The 21,725-nt window shown below is 37.2% G+C and overlaps 1 protein-coding gene across 1 annotated transcript in view; it reads left to right on the top strand.

The window, feature by feature from the left end:
* LOC128651799 (acid sphingomyelinase-like phosphodiesterase 3b) overlaps positions 1 to 21,725 on the top strand; it is a 67,773-nt gene that overhangs the window by 27,478 nt on the left and 18,570 nt on the right. Inside the window, exons 4-6 of the mRNA XM_053704784.1 lie at positions 662 to 805; positions 6,403 to 6,575; positions 15,659 to 15,839. Coding sequence (XP_053560759.1) covers positions 662 to 805; positions 6,403 to 6,575; positions 15,659 to 15,839 — 498 coding nt within the window. The remainder of the gene's footprint in view (positions 1 to 661; positions 806 to 6,402; positions 6,576 to 15,658; positions 15,840 to 21,725) is intronic.

The raw sequence follows: 21,725 nt of genomic DNA, 5'->3' as shown, positions 1-21,725 counted from the left end.
TGAGAAGTGGAACCATGAGCTGCCTGTTCTGCCTCAGACTATGCTACCAGTGCTTCTAATTGCACAAATAGAAAGGATCCAATTTCTTGTGTTGATTTCTGCTTCTAATGACCATTCAGTAGCCTAGATTCATGTATACAATTCTCTCCAATGTCAGTTATCTTTTAAAATAGTTCACTGTTAATTTTAAAACACCTGTGCCCTTTAATAGGAACAGTAAATGTACAATTAAGTACTCATGATTCAAATAGATCATGCAATGTTAAACAACTTTCCAATTTACCTCTTTTATTTAATTTGCTTTGTTTTCTTGGTAGCCTTTGTTGAAAAGCATACCTAGGTAGGCTCAGAAGCAGCAATGCCCAAGCTGGGGATTGGTGGCTGCACATATATGCCTCATGTCATTGGCTTACCAATGTGCTCAGCTAGCTCCCAGTAGTGCATTGCTACTTCAATAAAAGATGCCAAGAGAATGAAGCAAATGTGACAATAAGTGATTTTTTTTTTTTTTTAAATTGTATGTTCTATTTTATTTTGGGTTTCATGTCCCTTAAATGAATAAGTTCCATAGAACAAAATAAAATAATTCTGTCTAACTGTAAATAATGTTGGTTGGAAATATTGAACTTATTTACTAAACACATTACTTTTTTTTCTCCAGATACTACAGTTTACTCTGCTTTAGGAAACCATGATTTTCACCCCAAAAGTCAGCTCCCACCACACAATAACTCCATTTACAACAGAATTGCACAGTTATGGAGTCCTTGGCTGAAAAATGAATCTTTAATTAGCTTTCAGAAAGGTATGGTCAAAAACTATTTTTTGCAGTATTTTAATGGTTTTATCTGAATTAAGTAATACATATATGATAGTTATTAAAAACAGAACACTGGTCACCAAGGAAATAAAATGACTAAACTTATTTTATTTTTGAAAATATTTTCTTTTAATAATATCAATAATAATTAGTTATGAACGTCTGGTGCTACCTAGCAAGAAGCATAATTAAAAATGATATATTTTAAATATTTGTATACTTAACGGTGTAAAAATATGTGTTTCATCCTACACTGTACCTACACATACAAACATACAATATCAAGTTTGTTATATGCATAGTTTCCAACTCTCCCGTTTTTACCAAGACAGTCAGAGTTTTTGGCTTCCTGTCCCTGTCTGTCCCATGTTCAGATCAGCCTGTATTTAGTTCAATAATATTATTTTTTTCTGAAACCTTATATGTGATCTTCAGTTATGTAGAAGTTTAGTTTTAGTGTGTAGACAGGTGTAAGTTAAGGGGAGCCATGAGATATATAATACCAGGGAGGGTAGGAAGCAACGTGTGATGAAGCAAGGCATCTCAATAGTGTTACACAGTTCAGAACATTTAATTGCCCCCATTTATGTACTGAGGCTTTGCTTAGTAGAGGTTTAAGACATCAGGGGGTCGATCCGATATAAAGCGTCGCCCGCAAAAGCCGGCGATGCCAATATTTGCGCGGATTTGGTATCACATATACGGCGTAACCTAGAAGTTACGCCCGTATATTTCTGCCGTCGCCCGCAGTTTTTTGGGCCATAGGCAGGTATACCAAACCCGCGCAGTTTGGTATCCAATATGCAGCGTAAGGACTTACGTGGCGAAAATGGAGAAAACTTACTCCATTTTCACCTCGCCACAAAAAGCAGCCGTAAGAAGCCTTACGCTGACTATTGGAGCCCCGTAACTCCCTAAACTAACTAGAAAATAAACCTAACACCTAACGCATGCGCAATGTCTATCTCCCTGTCAACCGCGATCTGCTAAAATAAACCTAACACCTAACGCATGCGCAATGTCTATCTACCTGTCAACCGCGATCCCCGCCATCTACCTTATCTATCCCCTAATCTGACCCCTTACACCGCCGCCACCTATATAAAAATGATTAACCCCTAATGTAAGCCCCTTACACCGCCGCCATCTCTATTAAAATGATTAACCCCTAATTTAATCTACCTACCCCGCCGCCAGCTACATTATCTATATTAACCCTAAGTATATTATAGTTAATATAGGTATTACATTATATATATTAACTATATTAACCCTAATTATATTAGGGTTAATATAGTTAATATAGTTACTATAGTATTTATATTAACTATATTAACTCTATCTAACCCTAACTAAATTTATATTAAATTAATCTAATTAATTTATAAACTAAAATGTTCCTATTTAAATCTAAATACTTACCTATAAAATAAACCCTAAGATAGCTACAATATAATTAATAATTACATTGTAGCTATGTTAGGGTTAATATTTATTTTACAGGTAAATTGTTAATTATTTTAACTAGGTATAATAGATATTAAATAGTTATTAACTATTTAATATCTACCTAGTTAAAATAATTACCCAATTACCTGTAAAATAAATCCTAACCTAAGTTACAAATACACCTACACTATCAATAAATTTAATAAACTACTAACATCTATCTAAAAATACAATTAAATTAACTAAACTAAATTACAAAAAAAAACAAACACTAAATTACAAAAAATAAAAAAAAGATTACAAGATATTTAAGCTAATTACACCTATTCTAAGCCCCCTAATAAAATAATAAACCCCCAAAATAAAAAAAATTCCCTGCCCTATTCTAAATTCAACAAATTTCAAAGCTCTTTACCTTACCAGCCCTTAAAAGGGCCTTTTGTGGGGCATGCCCCAAAGAATTCAGCTCTTTTGCATACAAGAAATACAATAACCCCCCCCCCATTACAACCCACCACCCACATACCCCTATTCTAAACCCACCCAAACCCCCCTTAAAAAAGCCTATCACTACCCCCCTGAAGATCTCCCTACCTTGTCTTCACCACACCGGGCCGAACTCCTGATCCGATCCGGGCGATGTCTTCCTCCAAGCGGCAAAGAAGAATTCTTCCTCCGGCGATGTCTTCCTCCAAGCGGCAAAGAAGAATTCTTCCTCCGGCGACGTCTTCCTCCAAGCGGCAGCAAAGTCTTCATTCTTCCGGCGGCATCTTCAATCTTCTTTCTTCGCTCCGCCGCCGCGGAGCATCCATCCCGGCCGACTGCTGAACTTGGAATGATGTACCTTTAAATGACGTCATCCAAGATGGCGTCCGCCGAATTCCGATTGGCTGATAGGATTCTATCAGCCAATCGGAATTAAGTTAAAAAAATCTGATTGGCTGATTGAATCAGCCAATCAGATTCAAGTTCAATCCGATTGGCTGATCCAATCAGCCAATCAGATTGAGCTCGCATTCTATTGGCTGTTCCGATCAGCCAATAGAATGCGAGCTCAATCTGATTGGCTGATTGGATCAGCCAATCGGATTGAACTTGAATCTGATTGGCTGATTCAATCAGCCAATCAGATTTTTTTAACTTAATTCCGATTGGCTGATAGAATCCTATCAGCCAATCGGAATTCGGCGGACGCCATCTTGGATGACGTCATTTAAAGGTACATCATTCCAAGTTCAGCAGTCGGCCGGGATGGATGCTCCGCGGCGGCGGAGCGAAGAAAGAAGATTGAAGATGCCGCCGGAAGAATGAAGACTTTGCTGCCGCTTGGAGGAAGACGTCGCCGGAGGAAGAATTCTTCTTTGCCGCTTGGAGGAAGACATCGCCGGAGGAAGAATTCTTCTTTGCCGCTTGGAGGAAGACATCGCCCGGATCGGATCAGGAGTTCGGCCCGGTGTGGTGAAGACAAGGTAGGGAGATCTTCAGGGGGGTAGTGTTAGGCTTTTTTAAGGGGGGTTTGGGTGGGTTTAGAATAGGGGTATGTGGGTGGTGGGTTGTAATGGGGGGGGGGGGGGTAATGTATTTCTTGTATGCAAAAGAGCTGAATTCTTTGGGGCATGCCCCACAAAAGGCCCTTTTAAGGGCTGGTAAGGTAAAGAGCTTTGAAATTTGTTGAATTTAGAATAGGGCAGGGAATTTTTTTTATTTTGGGGGTTTATTATTTTATTAGGGGGCTTAGAATAGGTGTAATTAGCTTAAATATCTTGTAATCTTTTTTTTATTTTTTGTAATTTAGTGTTTGTTTTTTTTTTGTAATTTAGTTTAGTTAATTTAATTGTATTTTTAGATAGATGTTAGTAGTTTATTAAATTTATTGATAGTGTAGGTGTATTTGTAACTTAGGTTAGGATTTATTTTACAGGTAATTGGGTAATTATTTTAACTAGGTAGATATTAAATAGTTAATAACTATTTAATATCTATTATACCTAGTTAAAATAATTAACAATTTACCTGTAAAATAAATATTAACCCTAACATAGCTACAATGTAATTATTAATTATATTGTAGCTATCTTAGGGTTTAATTTATAGGTAAGTATTTAGATTTAAATAGGAACATTTTAGTTTATAAATGAATTAGATTAATTTAATATAAATTTAGTTAGGGTTAGATAGAGTTAATATAGTTAATATAAATACTATAGTAACTATATTAACTATATTAACCCTAATATAATTAGGGTTAATATAGTTAATATATATAATGTAATACCTATATTAACTATAATATACTTAGGGTTAATATAGATAATATAGCTGGCGGCGGGGTAGGTAGATTAAATTAGGGGTTAATCATTTTAATATAGATGGCGGCGGTGTTAGGGGCTCACTTTAGGGGGTTATAGATATAATATAGCTGGCGGCGGGGTACGGGAGCGGCGGTTTAGGGGTTAATAACTTTATTAGGTTGCGGCGGGGTACGGGAGCGGCGGTTTAGGGGTTAATAGCTTTTTTATTGTTAGGCTAGTGAGGGGGGATAGCGGATAGAGGGTTAGACAGTGCGGGCTATGTTAGGGAGGCGTGTTAGACAGTGCGGGCTATGTTAGGGAGGCGTGTTAGACAGTGCGGGTGTTTTAAACTTTAGTCAGGTTTTATAGGCGCCGGCAGTTTCTAACGTGCCGCAAGTCACTGGCGACGCCAGAAATTTGTACTTACGCAGATTTCTGGACATCGCTGGTTTGTGAGACTTACGGCACGTTAGCATCTGACGGCGACCTATATGGGATGGCTCGAGTTGCGAGCTGAAACTGCGGGCGACGCCGGTTCCCTCGCTTGCGCCGCAAACTGCGATCGATATCGGATCGCGCCCCAGACTCTTCATGTGCTGGGACTGGAATTCACAGTACAAAAAAAAAAAAATACTGATGCACTGTGGAATTTCTGGGTTTTTTAACATATTGCCAGCAAACAATGCATCTGCAAACATCTTAAAATTACTATTTACCTTATAAATTGCCACCTACTAGTGTTTTATCAAAAGTACAACATAAAAAACATCCTCAGTATATCTACACATATTATGCAGCCCAGCGGCAATAGTAAGCAGATTAAATATATTAAAGGGACATTGTACACTACATTTTTCTTTGCATAAATGTTTTGTAGATCCATTTATATAGCCCATACGGTTTTTTTTGTAAAAAAAAAAGGATAGTTTTGCTTATTTTTAAATAACATTGTGCTAATTTTCAGACTCCTAACTAAGCCCCAAAGTTTTAGAGGTAGGGGGGAGGGGGAGTGTCTACTCTTTCTGCTTTCCAGCCCATTTTAGTGGGTTTCCCAGCCTAATCTTTTGAACAGTGCTTAACTGGGAGCTTCTAACTAAGTTTTTAAAAGGTTTTTATACTGAATTTTTAGATCAGTAACTGTGCATATTATTCTTTATAGTAGTGTCTATTAGATGCAGTTATATGAAAATTGGTGTATACTGTCCCTTTAAGGTAATATCACTGTCTAAGTTCAGGCTGTGCAATATCTATATAATCTTGTGAGCTTTGTGGTATCTTGCTATACAGATGCTGAATGGTTAATAATCTGCTAATTTCTTCTTATATCAGCACATAATGAGGCTGAATTATCAAAGGTCTTGCGGACCTGATCCGACATTGAGGATCAGGTCCTCAAGACCTCGCTGAATGCGGAGAGCAATATGCTCTCTGTATTCAGCATTGCACCAGCAGCTTACAAGAGGCGCCCCCTGCAGACTCGCGGCCAATGGGCCACCAGCAGGGAGGTGTCAATCAACCCGATCGTACTCGATCGGGTTGAATTGTGGCGATTCCTGTCCGCCTGCTCTGAGCTCTTTAGACCGCTGCTTCATAACTGCTGTTTCTGGCGAGTCTGAAGACTCGCCAGAAACACGGGCCCACAAGCTCCATACGGAGCTTGTTAAATGGGCCTCATAGGATCTAATGCAAGTTTGTTTTCATCATTTTTGATTTATTGGAATCGAAAAACCTAGAGTAATCACTACCCCAAACTGAACAACAAGCATCTTTAACACAAGTATTCTGGATCTTGTGCTTTAATTTAAAGTGTTTCCTGCAAATAATTCCTTTTTTCTCTGGCAGGTGGATTTTACACGGAACAGATTGTTAATATAGGAGCTGGAAGCCGTATCGTTGTCTTGAACACTAATTTGTATTATGATACTAACAACGCTACAGCCAGTATGTCAGATCCAGGAAATCAGTTTCAGTGGCTGGACAATATATTAACAAATGCTTCCCAACATGGAGAAAAGGTAAATGCACTGATAGAGTTATCTTTATTTTATGCTTTTACTACGTGCATCTTTCAGTTAAAACTATTACATACTTTATTGCATGCACAAATCTAGTGTACTATGTTTGAAGCATGGGGATGTTATCACACATTATTTTGCTGCAGTGCAGATATGTAAATAAAATTGGTCAACATAAATAAATCATCTTCATCTGACAGATTATAAATGATTTTACTTGCAAAAATAGACAAGACCACTAGGGGCGCTGCTAATGAAATATCTATGAGGGGCTAAATTGTAAAGTGTTCTGCAGTATGTTCAATACTTTACTGGGGTCCAGTTACATTAAGGAAGGACAGTGTAATTTACTTATTTTCATCTTCAGCCTAAAACGATAGATTACTGGTATTAATTGGTCCGTAGTGTGACTCCAGGTTGTATATTGGTTTTCTGTCTCTTAGACAATTAATGTGGAATTTGATTAGGGAAAATTGTGTTTTACCTTTGGCTCTAACCCCAGATCTTTATGCAACCTACCAATACCCCTAGAGGACACTCTTAAATGCACATAAAATGCTTATAGTAAATGTATCACTTTTTCAGTGAGAGCTTTTACTGTGCATGGACATATAAAGCATATCTAGATATGTTCGTGCATAAGCACTTTAAATGGTGTGTCTGCTCACACAACCTTGGTGCCTTGTATTGTGCTGGCAATGGCTCAGTTTACATTATACAAACCACCACTGGCTCTCTGAGCATACATACATACACATATCTAATATGCTAATACACCGTGTATTAATGTGTTTATGTGAGTGTGTATGAATGTGTCTAAGTGTGTGTGTGTATGTGTGAGAGAGTGTGCATGATTGTGAGTCTGAGTGTGTTCATGTATGAGTGTTTTTGTATTTGTCTGTATGTATGATTTGTATGATTGTGTGTGTATGTATAGGTGTATGTGCATATGTATGAGTGTGTGTGTATGCATATGTATAAGTAAGTGTGTGTATGTATGAGTATGTGTGCGTATGTATGTGGGTGTATGTATGAGTGTGTGTTTGTGTATGTATGAGTGTGTGTTTCTATGAGTGTGTGTGTGTGTGTGTGTGTGTATGTATGTGTGAGTGTGTGTGCATATGTGTGAGAGTGTGTATGTATGAGTGTATGTATGAGTGTGTTTAGATGATAGCTTGCCTGAGGCTACCGCTTGTGCGTCACCATTTTCATTTTAACTTAATATGAATATAAAAGTTAGATGCGCCTAAAATAGTGTCAAAAATTGTGATAATAACACTTGTGTGTCGCAATGCAACTGAGTGTATCTTAACAACCAGATAAATAATTACATTGTGATATATATAAATACTAATAATACAGTGCAGTAAAAAAATGGATGCTATGCCGCGTCATCAATCTACGGCTGGAATATACCAGAAATCAAAGCAAAAGTGAGGCTCTAAGTGATCTCTGACCACAAGATAAGGCAAAAATTATTATATTAGCATATATATCATAAAGATACTAATTATTAGATGCTACAAAGTAAATACCCAACAGCAATTACTTGTAGGAGGATAGTTCATATATGTTGAAAGATCTGTAGATTAGACGTAAAGTCCTCACAAGTAATCCTCAGATGTGTCAGACCCACGGATGCGAAACTTCTTCCAAACACTTGACGGCAATTTAAGTACAACGGATCTATAGAAAGAATAAAGCAGAAGAAGGCACCACAATAGTGCTCATCAGTGTGACTAGGTCTCCACGCACGCAGTATATAATCGTACTTACAAAATAAAAAGCACTTGATAAGTGCCACAAAAGCCTCCTGGACCTTTAGCAGCTGTCCAGATAGCTATCCTCACTAAGAACAGCAGGTCTCCCACAGAATCATACAGCCTGGACCCAGGTGATAACACGTCCTTGAGCATCTTCCTCCACTTAAAAGCGTATGGGAATTCCTATACCCTTGAAACACGCTGTGAAACTAGTGGGAAGAGTAACGCTCCAGCGAACAATGTCCAGCGAGAAATGTCAAATGTTATAAAAAGCCGTGAAGTCAAATAGCTAAAAGTATTTTGGGCTTTAATAAAAACACATAAAATATAAAATACACAACGTGTTTCCCGGTCACACTGACCGCTTCATCAGGTGTATATTGAAACAATGAACATTCACGGCTTTTAATGGTCCCACTCGAAGTCTAATCCTGCTCAGAGCGCATCCGTACAAATATACTCTTGGCCAATGAGATGCAAGGTATAAACCGGCTTATGCTTGATAGGACAAAAATGGGGGAGTGTCAAAAAGATCACAATTCTCCCAAATACATCGGAACTCCACAAGTATTATTATAATAGATTAGCCGAAGACAGAGATATAAATAATGTAACACTCTAAATATTTAGCGTTAATAATAAACGCCAATCAAAAGCTACTATACAGTTTGCTATCAATGCCATATATAGCCAGCTGATATATTATAATAAATAGCGAACATATGAATAAATACTGCCCGCAGTATAGTAACTTAAAGTGTATATAACCAAATACATAGTAATAATTTTTTAGCAAGGCCGGATATTTACCAATAACTCATAAAAAGCCAGAGAATTTATAGGCATTTGACAAAGAAATAAAAAATCAATACTTAAATACTTAATACTTAAAACATAAGTTGAAAATAAACCATATGATAGTAAATCCCTTTCTAGGTAAAAATACAATATATGGATTAACACTACTAAAATAAATTGCAGCACAAATCCTCAAATATGCAACAATAGATAACGATGTAACATAGAAACCTAATAGAATATATAAGATTACTCTATCATAATAAATGCACTGATATTGAACCATACATAAGTATATCCCCTCAAGGATATATATACACAATATATGGACCTACAAAATTTGGTTACAGCACAAAATATACCCTATTATGCAACCATAAATAGCGATGTAACAGAGACCTAATATAATAATCAAGGTAAAACTGTCATAATATTCACTCCAAAATATGCACTTAATATATAGACCAAAGATAAACCATTTATCAAAAAAATCGTTACATATAAAATAGGAAGAGAAAATTAATAATGAAGCCTTCAATTAAAAGCTGCCACATCAATATTTTCATTAAGACCAAATGGATTAATAGTTTTCATTTTCCAAATCCAAAAGGTTTTTTCTCTTTGTCGAAGATGGATGAGTCTATTTCTACCCCATTTGGGAATTATATGTTCAATGGGAAAAATACTAAAAATATAAGTCTGTCCCCCATGACAACACACTCCATGTCTGGGGACACTACAGGGAGTGCAGAATTATTAGGCAAATGAGTATTTTGACCACATCATCCTCTTTATGCATGTTGTCTTACTCCAAGCTGTATAGGCTCGAAAGCCTACTACCAATTAAGCATATTAGGTGATGTGCATATCTGTAATGAGAAAGGGTGTGGTCTAATGACATCAACACCCTATATCAGGTGTGCATAATTATTAGGCAACTTCCTTTCCTTTGGCAAAATGGGTCAAAAGAAGGACTTGACAGGCTCAGAAAAGTCAAAAATAGTGAGATATCTTGCAGAGGGATGCAGCACTCTTAAAATTGCAAAGCTTCTGAAGCGTGATCATCGAACAATCCAGCGTTTCATTCAAAATAGTCAACAGGGTTGCAAGAAGCGTGTGGAAAAACCAAGGCGCAAAATAACTGCCCATGAACTGAGAAAAGTCAAGCATGCAGCTGCCAAGATGCCACTTGCCACCAGTTTGGCCATATTTCAGAGCTGCAACATCACTGGAGTGCCCAAAAGCACAAGGTGTGCAATACTCAGAGACATGGCCAAGGTAAGAAAGGCTGAAAGACGACCACCACTGAACAAGACACACAAGCTGAAACGTCAAGACTGGGCCAAGAAATATCTCAAGACTGATTTTTCTAAGGTTTTATGGACTGATGAAATGAGAGTGAGTCTTGATGGGCCAGATGGATGGGCCCGTGGCTGGATTGGTAAAGGGCAGAGAGCTCCAGTCCGACTCAGACGCCAGCAAGGTGGAGGTGGAGTACTGGTTTGGGCTGGTATCATCAAAGATGAGCTTGTGGGGCCTTTTCGGGTTGAGGATGGAGTCAAGCTCAACTCCCAGTCCTACTGCCAGTTTCTGGAAGACACCTTCTTCAAGCAGTGGTACAGGAAGAAGTCTGCATCCTTCAAGAAAAACATGATTTTCATGCAGGACAATGCTCCATCACACGCGTCCAAGTACTCCACAGCGTGGCTGGCAAGAAAGGGTATAAAAGAAGAAAATCTAATGACATGGCCTCCTTGTTCACCTGATCTGAACCCCATTGAGAACCTGTGGTCCATTATCAAATGTGAGATTTACAAGGAGGGAAAACAGTACACCTCTCTGAACAGTGTCTGGGAGGCTGTGGTTGCTGCTGCACGCAATGTTGATGGTGAACAGATCAAAACACTGACAAAATCCATGAATGGCAGGCTTTTGAGTGTCCTTGCAAAAAAAGGTGGCTATATTGGTCACTGATTTGTTTTTGTTTTGTTTTTGAATGTCAGAAATGTATATTTGTGAATGTTGAGATGTTATATTGGTTTCACTGGTAAAAATAAATAATTGAAATGGGTATATATTTGTTTTTTGTTAAGTTGCCTAATAATTATGCACAGTAATAGTCACCTGCACACACAGATATCCCCCTAAAATAGCTAAAACTAAAAACAAACTAAAAACTACTTCCAAAAATATTCAGCTTTGATATTAATGAGTTTTTTGGGTTCATTGAGAACATGGTTGTTGTTCAATAATAAAATGAATCCTCAAAAATACAACTTGCCTAATAATTCTGCACTCCCTGTATGATTCAACAGGGAATTCTTAACATTTCTAGTGTGTTCCCCCCATCTTTTTTTCAGGGGTCTAGAGGTCCTCCCTATATACTGTATTCCACATTTGCACTCCAATAAATATACTACAAAGAAGGAATCACAGGAAAAACGGGATGTAATTTCAAAATTCTCCTTTGTAGAAAATTATTTAAACTTAATCCTATCTCCAGTAGTATATGCACATAAACCACAATTAGGTTGATTGCATTTACAGAACCCTTTTTTACCTGACAACCAGCTATTTACCTTAGGGAGTTTACTGGTGTTCAACTTTTTATATTTCCTCATCACAACCTTACTATGGGCTAATTTATTTTTTAGCGAAGGTGCTCTTTAAATGTACAAATTGGGTATTCATCTATAAGGCTCTTTAGAATTTGAGTATATACCAATGTTTTTTAAGTATATTTTTTTATCTTATCATAGTTGGTGGTGTACTTTGTTATAAATCTGAGATTATTTTTTTGACTCATATCATATATAGGGTCTTGTTTAGAGACTACATCATAGATTACTGTTTTGGACTTAAAAAATTCTGACCTCTCCTTTTTTCTAGCCTCCAGGTAGCCATTTTCAACCAATTTATCTAGATCTTAAAATCTGGTCTTGTTCATCAAATGTATCTAAGTTTGTGCAATTTCTACGAATTCTACAAAATTGGTTGTAAGGAATATTCCTTTTCCAAGCTTTATAATGGTTACTCTTAAAATTAAGGTAACTATTCGTATCTACTGTCTTAAAATATGTTTTTGTAGAAATACGGCCTTCTATATCCCAATATCATATTAAATCTAAGAAATCAATATTTTCTGTATTCATTTTTTATGTAAAGTTAAGCCCCATTGTGTTATGATTGAGGGATTGTATAAAATCCATAGCTGATACTTCAGATCCTTCCCAAATGAATAACAGATAATCAATAAAATGGCCATAGAACACCAGACTAGCCCCCTGGGGTGAATCGTATATTTATTTTTCTTCAAATATCCCCATAAATAAATTAGCAAAACTGGGGGTGAATCTGGTGCCCATGGCCGTTCCCTTGATTTGCATGAAAAATTGTCCTTGATACACAAAATAATTGTGTTTTAACATAAATGAAATGGCCTCAAGTAAAAAAAGCCTTTGTTTCATAGGTAGATATAAATCTCTTGTCAGGAAGTTATCAGTTGCATCCAAGCCAAGATCATGTGCTATGTTAGAGTAAAGTGATGAAACATCACATGTCAACCAGAGCAAATTACGCCCTGCTTTCTCAATCCTTGATAGTTTAGAGATCAAGTCAGGTGTATCTTTAATATAAGATGGAAGGTCCATTACAGATTTTTTCAAAAAATGATCAACATACTCAGACAAATTACAAGTTAAATTCCCAATACCTGAAATAATAGGTCTTCCAGGTGGATTGGTTGCACATTTATGGACCTTAGGGAGATGGTAATAGTAAGCAAAACTTGGAGAGTTAGGTACCAAATAATCTCTCTCTGTTTTTAGTTAAAATCCCTTCTGTGAATCCAGCATCAATTAATCTAATCAAACTTGCCAGATATTGTTTATTGAGATTAAAAGAAAAAGTGTTCTATAATATTCAGAATCTAAAAGGATTCTATCAGCTTCTTTTAGATAATCAGACATATCCTGCAATACTATCCCCCCTCCCTTGTCAGCCTGCCTGATCACAAAATCTTCATTCTTGGCTAGCCTTGACAGAGCTTTCAATTCATATATATTGAGATTAGACCTGCTGACATTAGTGTCAAGTGAGCCAAATTCCACCAAAACAAGATTCTGAAACTGTGTAATGTTAGGGCTAATTACTGCGGGGTTAAAGGTAGATTTAAGCATCAAATTGGAGTGTATATAATCGTGAAATAATGAATTACATAGATCCTCAGGTTCAAAATATACTATGTCCATATTAGGTCTTTCCAGCATATTGTCATGATAGGAGTCTGATTTTAAGAATTTTATTTTTTATCACAGAAATATCTCTGTAATGATAATTTTCTTATAAACCTATTTAGGTCAACGAATAATTTATATAGATTATGGCTATTGGAAGGACAGAAAGATAAACCTCTGTTTAATACACATATTTCTTCATTAGTTAATACATGGCTGGAAAGATTAAATATACCTTTCATTCTCTTAAGTTTCTCCTTTTTGTGGCACTTATCAAGTGCTTTTTATTTTGTAAGTACGATTATATACTGCGTGCGTGGAGACCTAGTCACACTGATGTGCACTATTGTGGCGCCTTCTTCTACTTTATTCTTTCTTAATTTTAACTTGTATGAGGGCAAAAATAAGGCTACTGTTGATTTAACTTCAGCAGTGTTAGAACTAAAATTTTTGAGTTCCACTAGTAATCTAGGACAAAAATTGGTCAACCACTCTCTTTTAATACTTAGAAAGTGTTTAGACCACCTTGATTTTAATTTCATGCAGATTTTTCATATAAATTGGGACCAGGAACTTCTAGTTAGTGGTGATCTAGAAAGTAATGAAGCTCTCTTTAATGCTCTCAGAGGAGAGCGAATATGACACAGAGCGCTGGTAGCAACATTTTTTTTTTAAACACATTTAAATCAAAGTATTCAATTTTCTATGTATTTTACTTTTCATTTGCTTCTAGTTGCATATACATGTATTTTTCTAGATGTAAAATAAGTACATTGCATATTTTGAAACAAACCCACCAGCTTACATTCAGAGAGGAAAAAACAGTGAGAACTTTAAGTATAAAATGCTTATAGAATACATGAAGCTTGTGAGATAACTTTAGACACCCAAGGAACTGCTTCATTAAAGGGACATGCCACCCACATTTTTTCTTTTATGATTTAGAAATTTACTTTCTAATTTACTTATATTATCTAATTGGTTTTATTCTCTTGATATTCTTTGATGAAAAGCATATGCACATAGAAGCCTCGTGTGATTGGCTCACCATGTGCATTGCTTTTTCTTCAACTAAGGATATTTAAAAAATGAAGCAAAATAAATAATGGAAGTAAATTGTAATGTTGTTTACATTTCTATTCTCTATCTGAATCATGAAAGAAAGATTTTGGGTTTAGTGGCCCTTTAAGATTCATTTTGCAATAGAAAAATCAACTACCCTTTGAAATTTGTACCCTTGGTTATCATTTAATTTCGTATTTTGAAATGATATTGTATGTTAACAATTGTTACTGTGTACATTAAACATGGTGGGCCTAATTCTATAAAGCTCTCTGGGAAATTCTTTAAAAATACTCGCCAGTACTTTTATTTCCCTAGTGGAATTCTATAAAGACACCTTTTACCCTGAAAACAGGGTGTCTCGCGACGCTAAGCGAATTATTCTGCATTTTTGTACGGGAAGGAGATGCATACATTACAAAAGTGCACAATGAAAATCGTAATTTAAAAATCACATAATTCAACCATTCACACAAATATACACAGGAAAAAAATGTTTTGTTAGGGTGCATCAAAAATCGTAACAACATTGTTCACCAAAAATCATATTCTGCAAACAATTTTGCTTGATAGATCTCACTGTTGTTTCTCATAAATTTAAAAGTGGTGAGCTTTAATCAAAATACTCAAAACACAAATCACTCTGAAAGGAAAACCTACGCATATGAAAAAAAAAATTGCTTTGAATTAAGTGTAATAAAGTTTAAACATACGCCGGCTCTTCCCGTTTCCTTTGTTTTCCAATGCAAACGTTTACATAGAAGAGAGTTCTCATTATTTCTATGGGAGTCAGTTCACCACTCACAGGGACTGACCTTTTTTTTTTTTTTAGAAGGCTGCCCCTGCGAGTGTTGGACTGGAAAACCACTCTAGGTCGGAAAATGTTTTTAGAATTGGTCCCTCTATGATTTTGTTCTGGATACTTTTATGACATAATTCAAATTTTTATTTTGTAGCGCATATTATTTACTTTGATTAATATTTTTGCATTGTACTTTCAGTATGTTTTATAAAGTGCTTTTGTTTTCGGTCCTACACTGTCCTTTGCAAAGAGAAATGTAGGTTACACTCCATGAGGGACAGACAAATCTTTTTAGAGAACCTTGAACTGGCTGAAGCAACATGTAAATCACTCTGTTGTGTAAATACATGAACATTACTTTAGCTTTAAGACTAAATTGCCCAAATATTGCCATAATGCCTTAATACAGTATCTATATTGCAGGTTTATATTATGGGACATGTCCCCCCAGGACACTTTGAAAAGAAAAGAGGGAAGTCTTGGTTCAGAAATAATTTCAATCAACGCTATATTGAAATCATTAAAAAACACCATGAGGTAATACAAGGACAATTCTTTGGACACGAGCACACTGACACCTTCCGAATGTTTTATAATGACCAAGGTAATTCTGACTTTATGGTGAGTCCTATTGACAAATAAATACCTACCGTGTATTGCCCTTATACATTGTATTACACACCAATAACAATCATATATGACACAAGCTCTTATTCAAAACAAAATCATCTCTGGTGATTTTGCCATCCTTTACTTAAACATTCCAATCTTTTTGAAAAACTGGAACAAGATGAGTTTATAACAGGAAAACATATCTGGTCATTGTAAAAGTAAAACATATTGTCTAATTCAGGGCTTTTTTTGGGGCAAAAAAGGTGCCGGTACCCTTTGATAGGCATTGCCCCTCCTACCTCATATGCCCCTCCTCCACCATGACTACAGTAGCAATAATACTATTCCTGTTTCTCTAACTAGCTCAGAATTTTTTTAAGTTTCATTCATAAGGGCACACTAACAGGCCATAGTTTAAGGATTTTCTTGGGTGAGAGCACGGTAATAGCCATGCTCTAGTTCAGATATTCTGAAAATATGTGCCCTGCAAACTGGAATTTAGAAACACTTAACTTGATGACTAACTCAGTCATGGTTATAGTATTCTTAATGCCTTTGTCATTTGCAAGAGAATATTTAAAAAGAGAGATGGCGCTAATAGCTATGGGCAAAATATGGACAGGAGCAAACACCACATTTTTATTCTAACAACTTAATACAATAATGTTCTGTAACGGAATTGAGATCAAATCTTAGTGTTCCATAATTTTTATTTTAACAACTTAATACAATAATGTTCTGTAATGGAATTGAGATCAAATCTTAAACCTAGATTTGGAGTTTGGCGTTAGCCGTGAAAACCAGCGTTAGAGGCTCCTAACGCTGGTTTTAGGCTACCGCCGGTATTTGGAGTCACTCAAAATAGGGTCTAACGCTCACTTTTCAGCCGCGACTTTTCCATACCGCAGATCCCCTTACGTCAATTGCGTATCCTATCTTTTCAATGGGATTTTTCTAACTCCGGTATTTATAGTCGTTTCTGAAGTGAGCGTTAGACATCTAACGACAAAACTCCAGCCGCAAGAAAAAAGTCAGTAGTTAAGAGCTTTCTGGGCTAACGCCGGTTTATAAAGCTCTTAACTACTGTACTCTAAAGTACACTAACACCCATAAACTACCTATGTACCCCTAAACCGAGGCCCCCCCCACATCGCCGACACTCGAATACATTTTTTTAACCCCTAATCTGCCGACCGCCACCTACGTTATCCTTATGTACCCCTAATCTGCTCCCCCTAACACCGCCGACCCCTGTATTATATTTATTAACCCCTAATCTGCCCCCCTCAACGTCGCCTCCATCTGCCTACACTTATTAACCCCTAATCTGCCGACCGCAAATCGCCGCCACCTACGTTATCCTTATGTACCCCTAATCTGCTGCCCCTAACACAGCTGACCCCTATATTATATTTATTAACCTCTAATCTGCCCCCCTCAACGTCGCCTCCACCTGCCTACACTTATTAACCCCTAATCTGCCGAGCGGACCTGAGCGCTACTATAATAAAGTTATTAACCCCTAATCCGCATCACTAACCCTATAATAAATAGTATTAACCCCTAATCTGCCCTCCCTAACATCGCCGATACCTAACTTCAATTATTAACCCCTAATCTGCCGACTGGAGCTCACCGCTACTCTAATAAATGTATTAACCCCTAAAGCTAAGTCTAACCCTAACACTAACACCCCCCTAAGTTAAATATAATTTACATCTAACGAAATTAATTAACTCTTATTAAATAAATTATTCCTATTTAAAGATAAATACTTACCTGTAAAATAAATCCTAATATAGCTACAATATAAATTATAATTATATTATAGCTATTTTAGGATTTATATTTATTTTACAGGTAACTTTGTATTTATTTTAACCAGGTACAATAGCTATTAAATAGTTAAGAACTATTTAATAGCTAAAATAGTTAAAATAATTACAAAATTACCTGTAAAATAAATACTAACCTAAGTTACAATTAAAACTAACACTACACTATCAATAAATTAATTAAATAAACTACCTACAATTACCTACAATTAACCTAACACTACACTATCAATAAATTAATTAAATACAATTCCTACAAATAAATACAATTAAATAAACTAGCTAAAGTACAAAAAATAAAAAAGAACTAAGTTACAAAAAATAAAAAAATATTTACAAACATAAGAAAAATATTACAACAATTTTAAACTAATTACACCTACTCTAAGCCCCCTAATAAAACAACAAAGCCCCCCAAAATAAAAAATGCCCTACCCTATTCTAAATTACTAAAGTTAAAAGCTCTTTTACCTTACCAGCCCTGAACAGGGCCCTTTGCGGGGCATGCCCCAAGAAGTTCAGCTCTTTTGCCTGTAAAAAAAAAACATACAATACCCCCCCCAACATTACAACCCACCACCCACATACTCCTAATCTAACCCAAACCCCCCTTAAATAAACCTAACACTAAGCCCCTGAAGATCATCCTACCTTGTCTTCACCTCACCAGGTATCACCGATCCGTCCTGGCTCCAAAATCTTCATCCAACCCAAGCGGGGGTTGGCGATCCATCATCCGGTGGCTGAAGAGGTCCAGAAGAGGCTCCAAAGTCTTCATCCTATCCGGGAAGAAGAGGCGATCCGGACCGGCAACCATCTTGATCCAAGCGGCATCTTCTATCTTCATCCGATGACGACCGGCTCCATCCTGAAGACCTCCACCGCGGACCCATCTTCTTCCGGCGACGTCCAACTGAAGAATGACGGTTCCTTTAAGGGACGTCATCCAAGATGGCGTCCCTCGAATTCTGATTGGCTGATAGGATTCTATCAGCCAATTGGAATTAAGGTAGGAATATTCTGATTGGCTGATGGAATCAGCCAATCAGAATCAAGTTCAATCCGATTGGCTGATCCAATCAGCCAATCAGATTGAGCTTGCATTCTATTGGCTGTTCCGATCAGCCAATAGAATGCGAGCTCAATCTGATTGGCTGATTGGATCAGCCAATCGGATTGAACTTGATTAGGGGTTAATAACTTTATTATAGTAGCGCTCAGGTCCGCTCGGCAGATTAGGGGTTAATAAGTGTAGGCAGGTGGAGGCGACGTTGAGGGGGGCAGATTAGGGGTTAATAAATATAATATAGGGGTCGGCGGTGTTAGGGGCAGCAGATTAGGGGTACATAGGGATAATGTAAGTAGCGGCAGTTTACGGAGCGGCAGATTAGGGGTTAAAAATAAAATGCAGGGGTCAGCGATAGCGGGGGCGGCAGATTAGGGGTTAATAAGTGTAAGGTTAGGGGTGTTTAGACTCGGGGTACATGTTAGAGTGTTAAGTGCAGACGTAGGAAGGGTTACCGCATAGCAAACAATGGGGCTGCGTTAAGAGCTGAACGCGGCTTTTTTGCAGGTGTTAGGTTTTTTTCAGCTCAAACAGCCCCATTGTTTCCTATGGGGGAATCGTGCACGAGCACGTTTTTGAGGCTGGCCGCTTGCGTAAGCAACTCTGGTATTGAGAGTTGAAGCTGCGTTAAAAATGCTCTACGCTCCTTTTTTGGAGCCTAACGCAGCCTTTATGTGGACTCTCAATACCAGAGTTATTTTTATGGTGCGGCCAGAAAAAAGCCGGCGTTAGTTTTTCGGGTCGTTACCGACAAAACTCCAAATCTAGCCGTTAGTGTTCCATAAGTATACTAGATTTCCAAAGAAATTAACCCTTGACTCTATATAAGAAAGGAGAGAGGCTTTAGCCTAAAATTCCAAAATAAATATATTTATTAATCCACTAAAAAGCTATACACAAATTTAAAACATTTTTAAAAAACGACAGGAATCTATATTAATATCCACAACAAACATCCCATTCACACACACATGTAGCCTATATATCCCTATAAATAGCAGGTCATAACTGTAGTTCTTACGTTCCTGTATACACAATGTTCTAGCAGCGCTGATAACAATTTGACAAATAGATAAATATAAATGAATATGCCACTGGTTTTCTGGTAACCGGTTCCCTCCGTACACAATTGTATGCCCTTCTGTATGTTTTAGTAAGCAATAATCATCTCTTTAGTCCCTTTGTAGAGGAAAATCTTTAATATGCAAACCAGTCTTTTTTCTATGTTCTTTGTCATTTGCAAGGCATGGGCCTGATTGAAATTAGAGTATTAAAGAAAAGTGTCCTAAAAGGCCTCAGTTTGAACCTCTGTTTAAAAGGATATTGAAATCAAATTTAAATGTTTATTATTTAGATTTAGAGAGAATTTTTTTCCCTTCAGTTATCTAAATGTACATCTTCCTCTTTTGTCTCCTTGGTTAATATGTGTCCCTTTTACATGAGGACATACTGAAGTAGTCTAAGGAGTGTGCAAGGAATATAAAATCCATTTTTATATATACTTAAAAAATGATGCACTCTGTCACAAAATATCTGCACACAAAATACATTTTCTTAGTAACATTCGCAATGTTTGCAGTCTTGGAACATGTATCCCTTTAAAAGCTTCTTGAGTGTTATCTCCTTAGCTGTGGCCTGCGGCCAATTAGAGACAGATTGTACCAGAGTCACATTTTGTTCCTCCATTAAAGGGCCATAATACCCAAATGTTTAAACACTTGAAAGTGATGCAGCATAGCTGTAAAAAGCTGACTAGAAAATATCTCCTGAACATCTCTATGTAAAAAAGAAAGATATTTTACCTCAAAAGTTCCTCAGTAGCCACCTCCCATTGTAAAGGATTTCTAAGCAGCATTTTAGTGTGTCTGTCCTAGGACAGCTTAGGGGATGAGCCTTGTGAACTCTCATATTATTTCACCAATCAGGTAAAGGAAGCTTACTATGAAATCTCATGAGAGTTAAGTCAAATCTCATGAGATCACAGTAAGAGTTCATGACCTCAGCACTGCTGATGCTGATTGGCTGCTGTTAATTTCTTCATTTTTTTTTTATTTTTACCTGCAGCTGGGAGCAGCTGAATTATAACTTTTTACACAGAACTTACTCTGGTGAGCTGAGGAAATTGTGAGGTAAAATATCTTCCTTTTTTACATAGAGATGCTTAGGTGATATTTTCCTGTCAGCTTTTTACAGTTATACTGCATCAGTTTCAAGTGATTTAGCATATGAGTATTATGTCCCTTTAATATTCTGGTTTAACTTTGTGAATATCTAAAGCCCTCTCACAAACCTTCACCACCCTGTCCACAGAGTGCCACCAGCGATGTGCCAAGTGTCACCAGGCACACCCACAGAGGATCGATCAGGCTATTTCCTATGCTGTTCAATCAACCCTGGCTCCCCATGCCTCTCTTTTTCCTTATACATGAATACACTACAGTGGAATTGAATAATCCCTCACGCTACCTCGCCGACTGAACAGCTATTTCCTCCTCACTGCGCGCAGTCTACTCAAACTTGTATACCTGAGAGTGGGTGGAGCTGGAGCTGGCTGATGAGATCACTAATATGTGGTCCAGAGTCATCCACAACCGGTCCACATATTGCCGATGCAGGGCTCCCAGCTGCATGTATGCCTAGCAAATATCGGCTCCTTCCACTTCACTCGACCCCACTCCACACTCAGTCAGTCTCCACCACTGCACACACTAGAGAATCCCCCAAGTGATTTCAAGTCCAGCCGCCAAGCCAAATAAAAAGAATATATTTAATTGACAGTCCGCCCCTGATCTCCCTGCTACCAGCCATTATTCCATGTGTCCTCTGGGTGCAGTGTCAGAGGCTGTCTCTCAACTCCGCCCCTATACACTCCAATGAAAAATTCCCTGTAGATGTCAATTTTGCTTTGAAGAGGTGCTGGTACGGCGTACCATTGCATACCTGCAGAAAAAAAGCCCTGGTCTAATTCATTCAATTT

Source organism: Bombina bombina, chromosome 3 (assembly GCF_027579735.1).
Source record: "Bombina bombina isolate aBomBom1 chromosome 3, aBomBom1.pri, whole genome shotgun sequence".
NCBI classification, from domain to species: Eukaryota; Metazoa; Chordata; class Amphibia; order Anura; family Bombinatoridae; genus Bombina; species Bombina bombina.
Note: the sequence above shows the minus strand (reverse complement) of the source record. Positions and strands in the feature narration are given on the sequence as shown.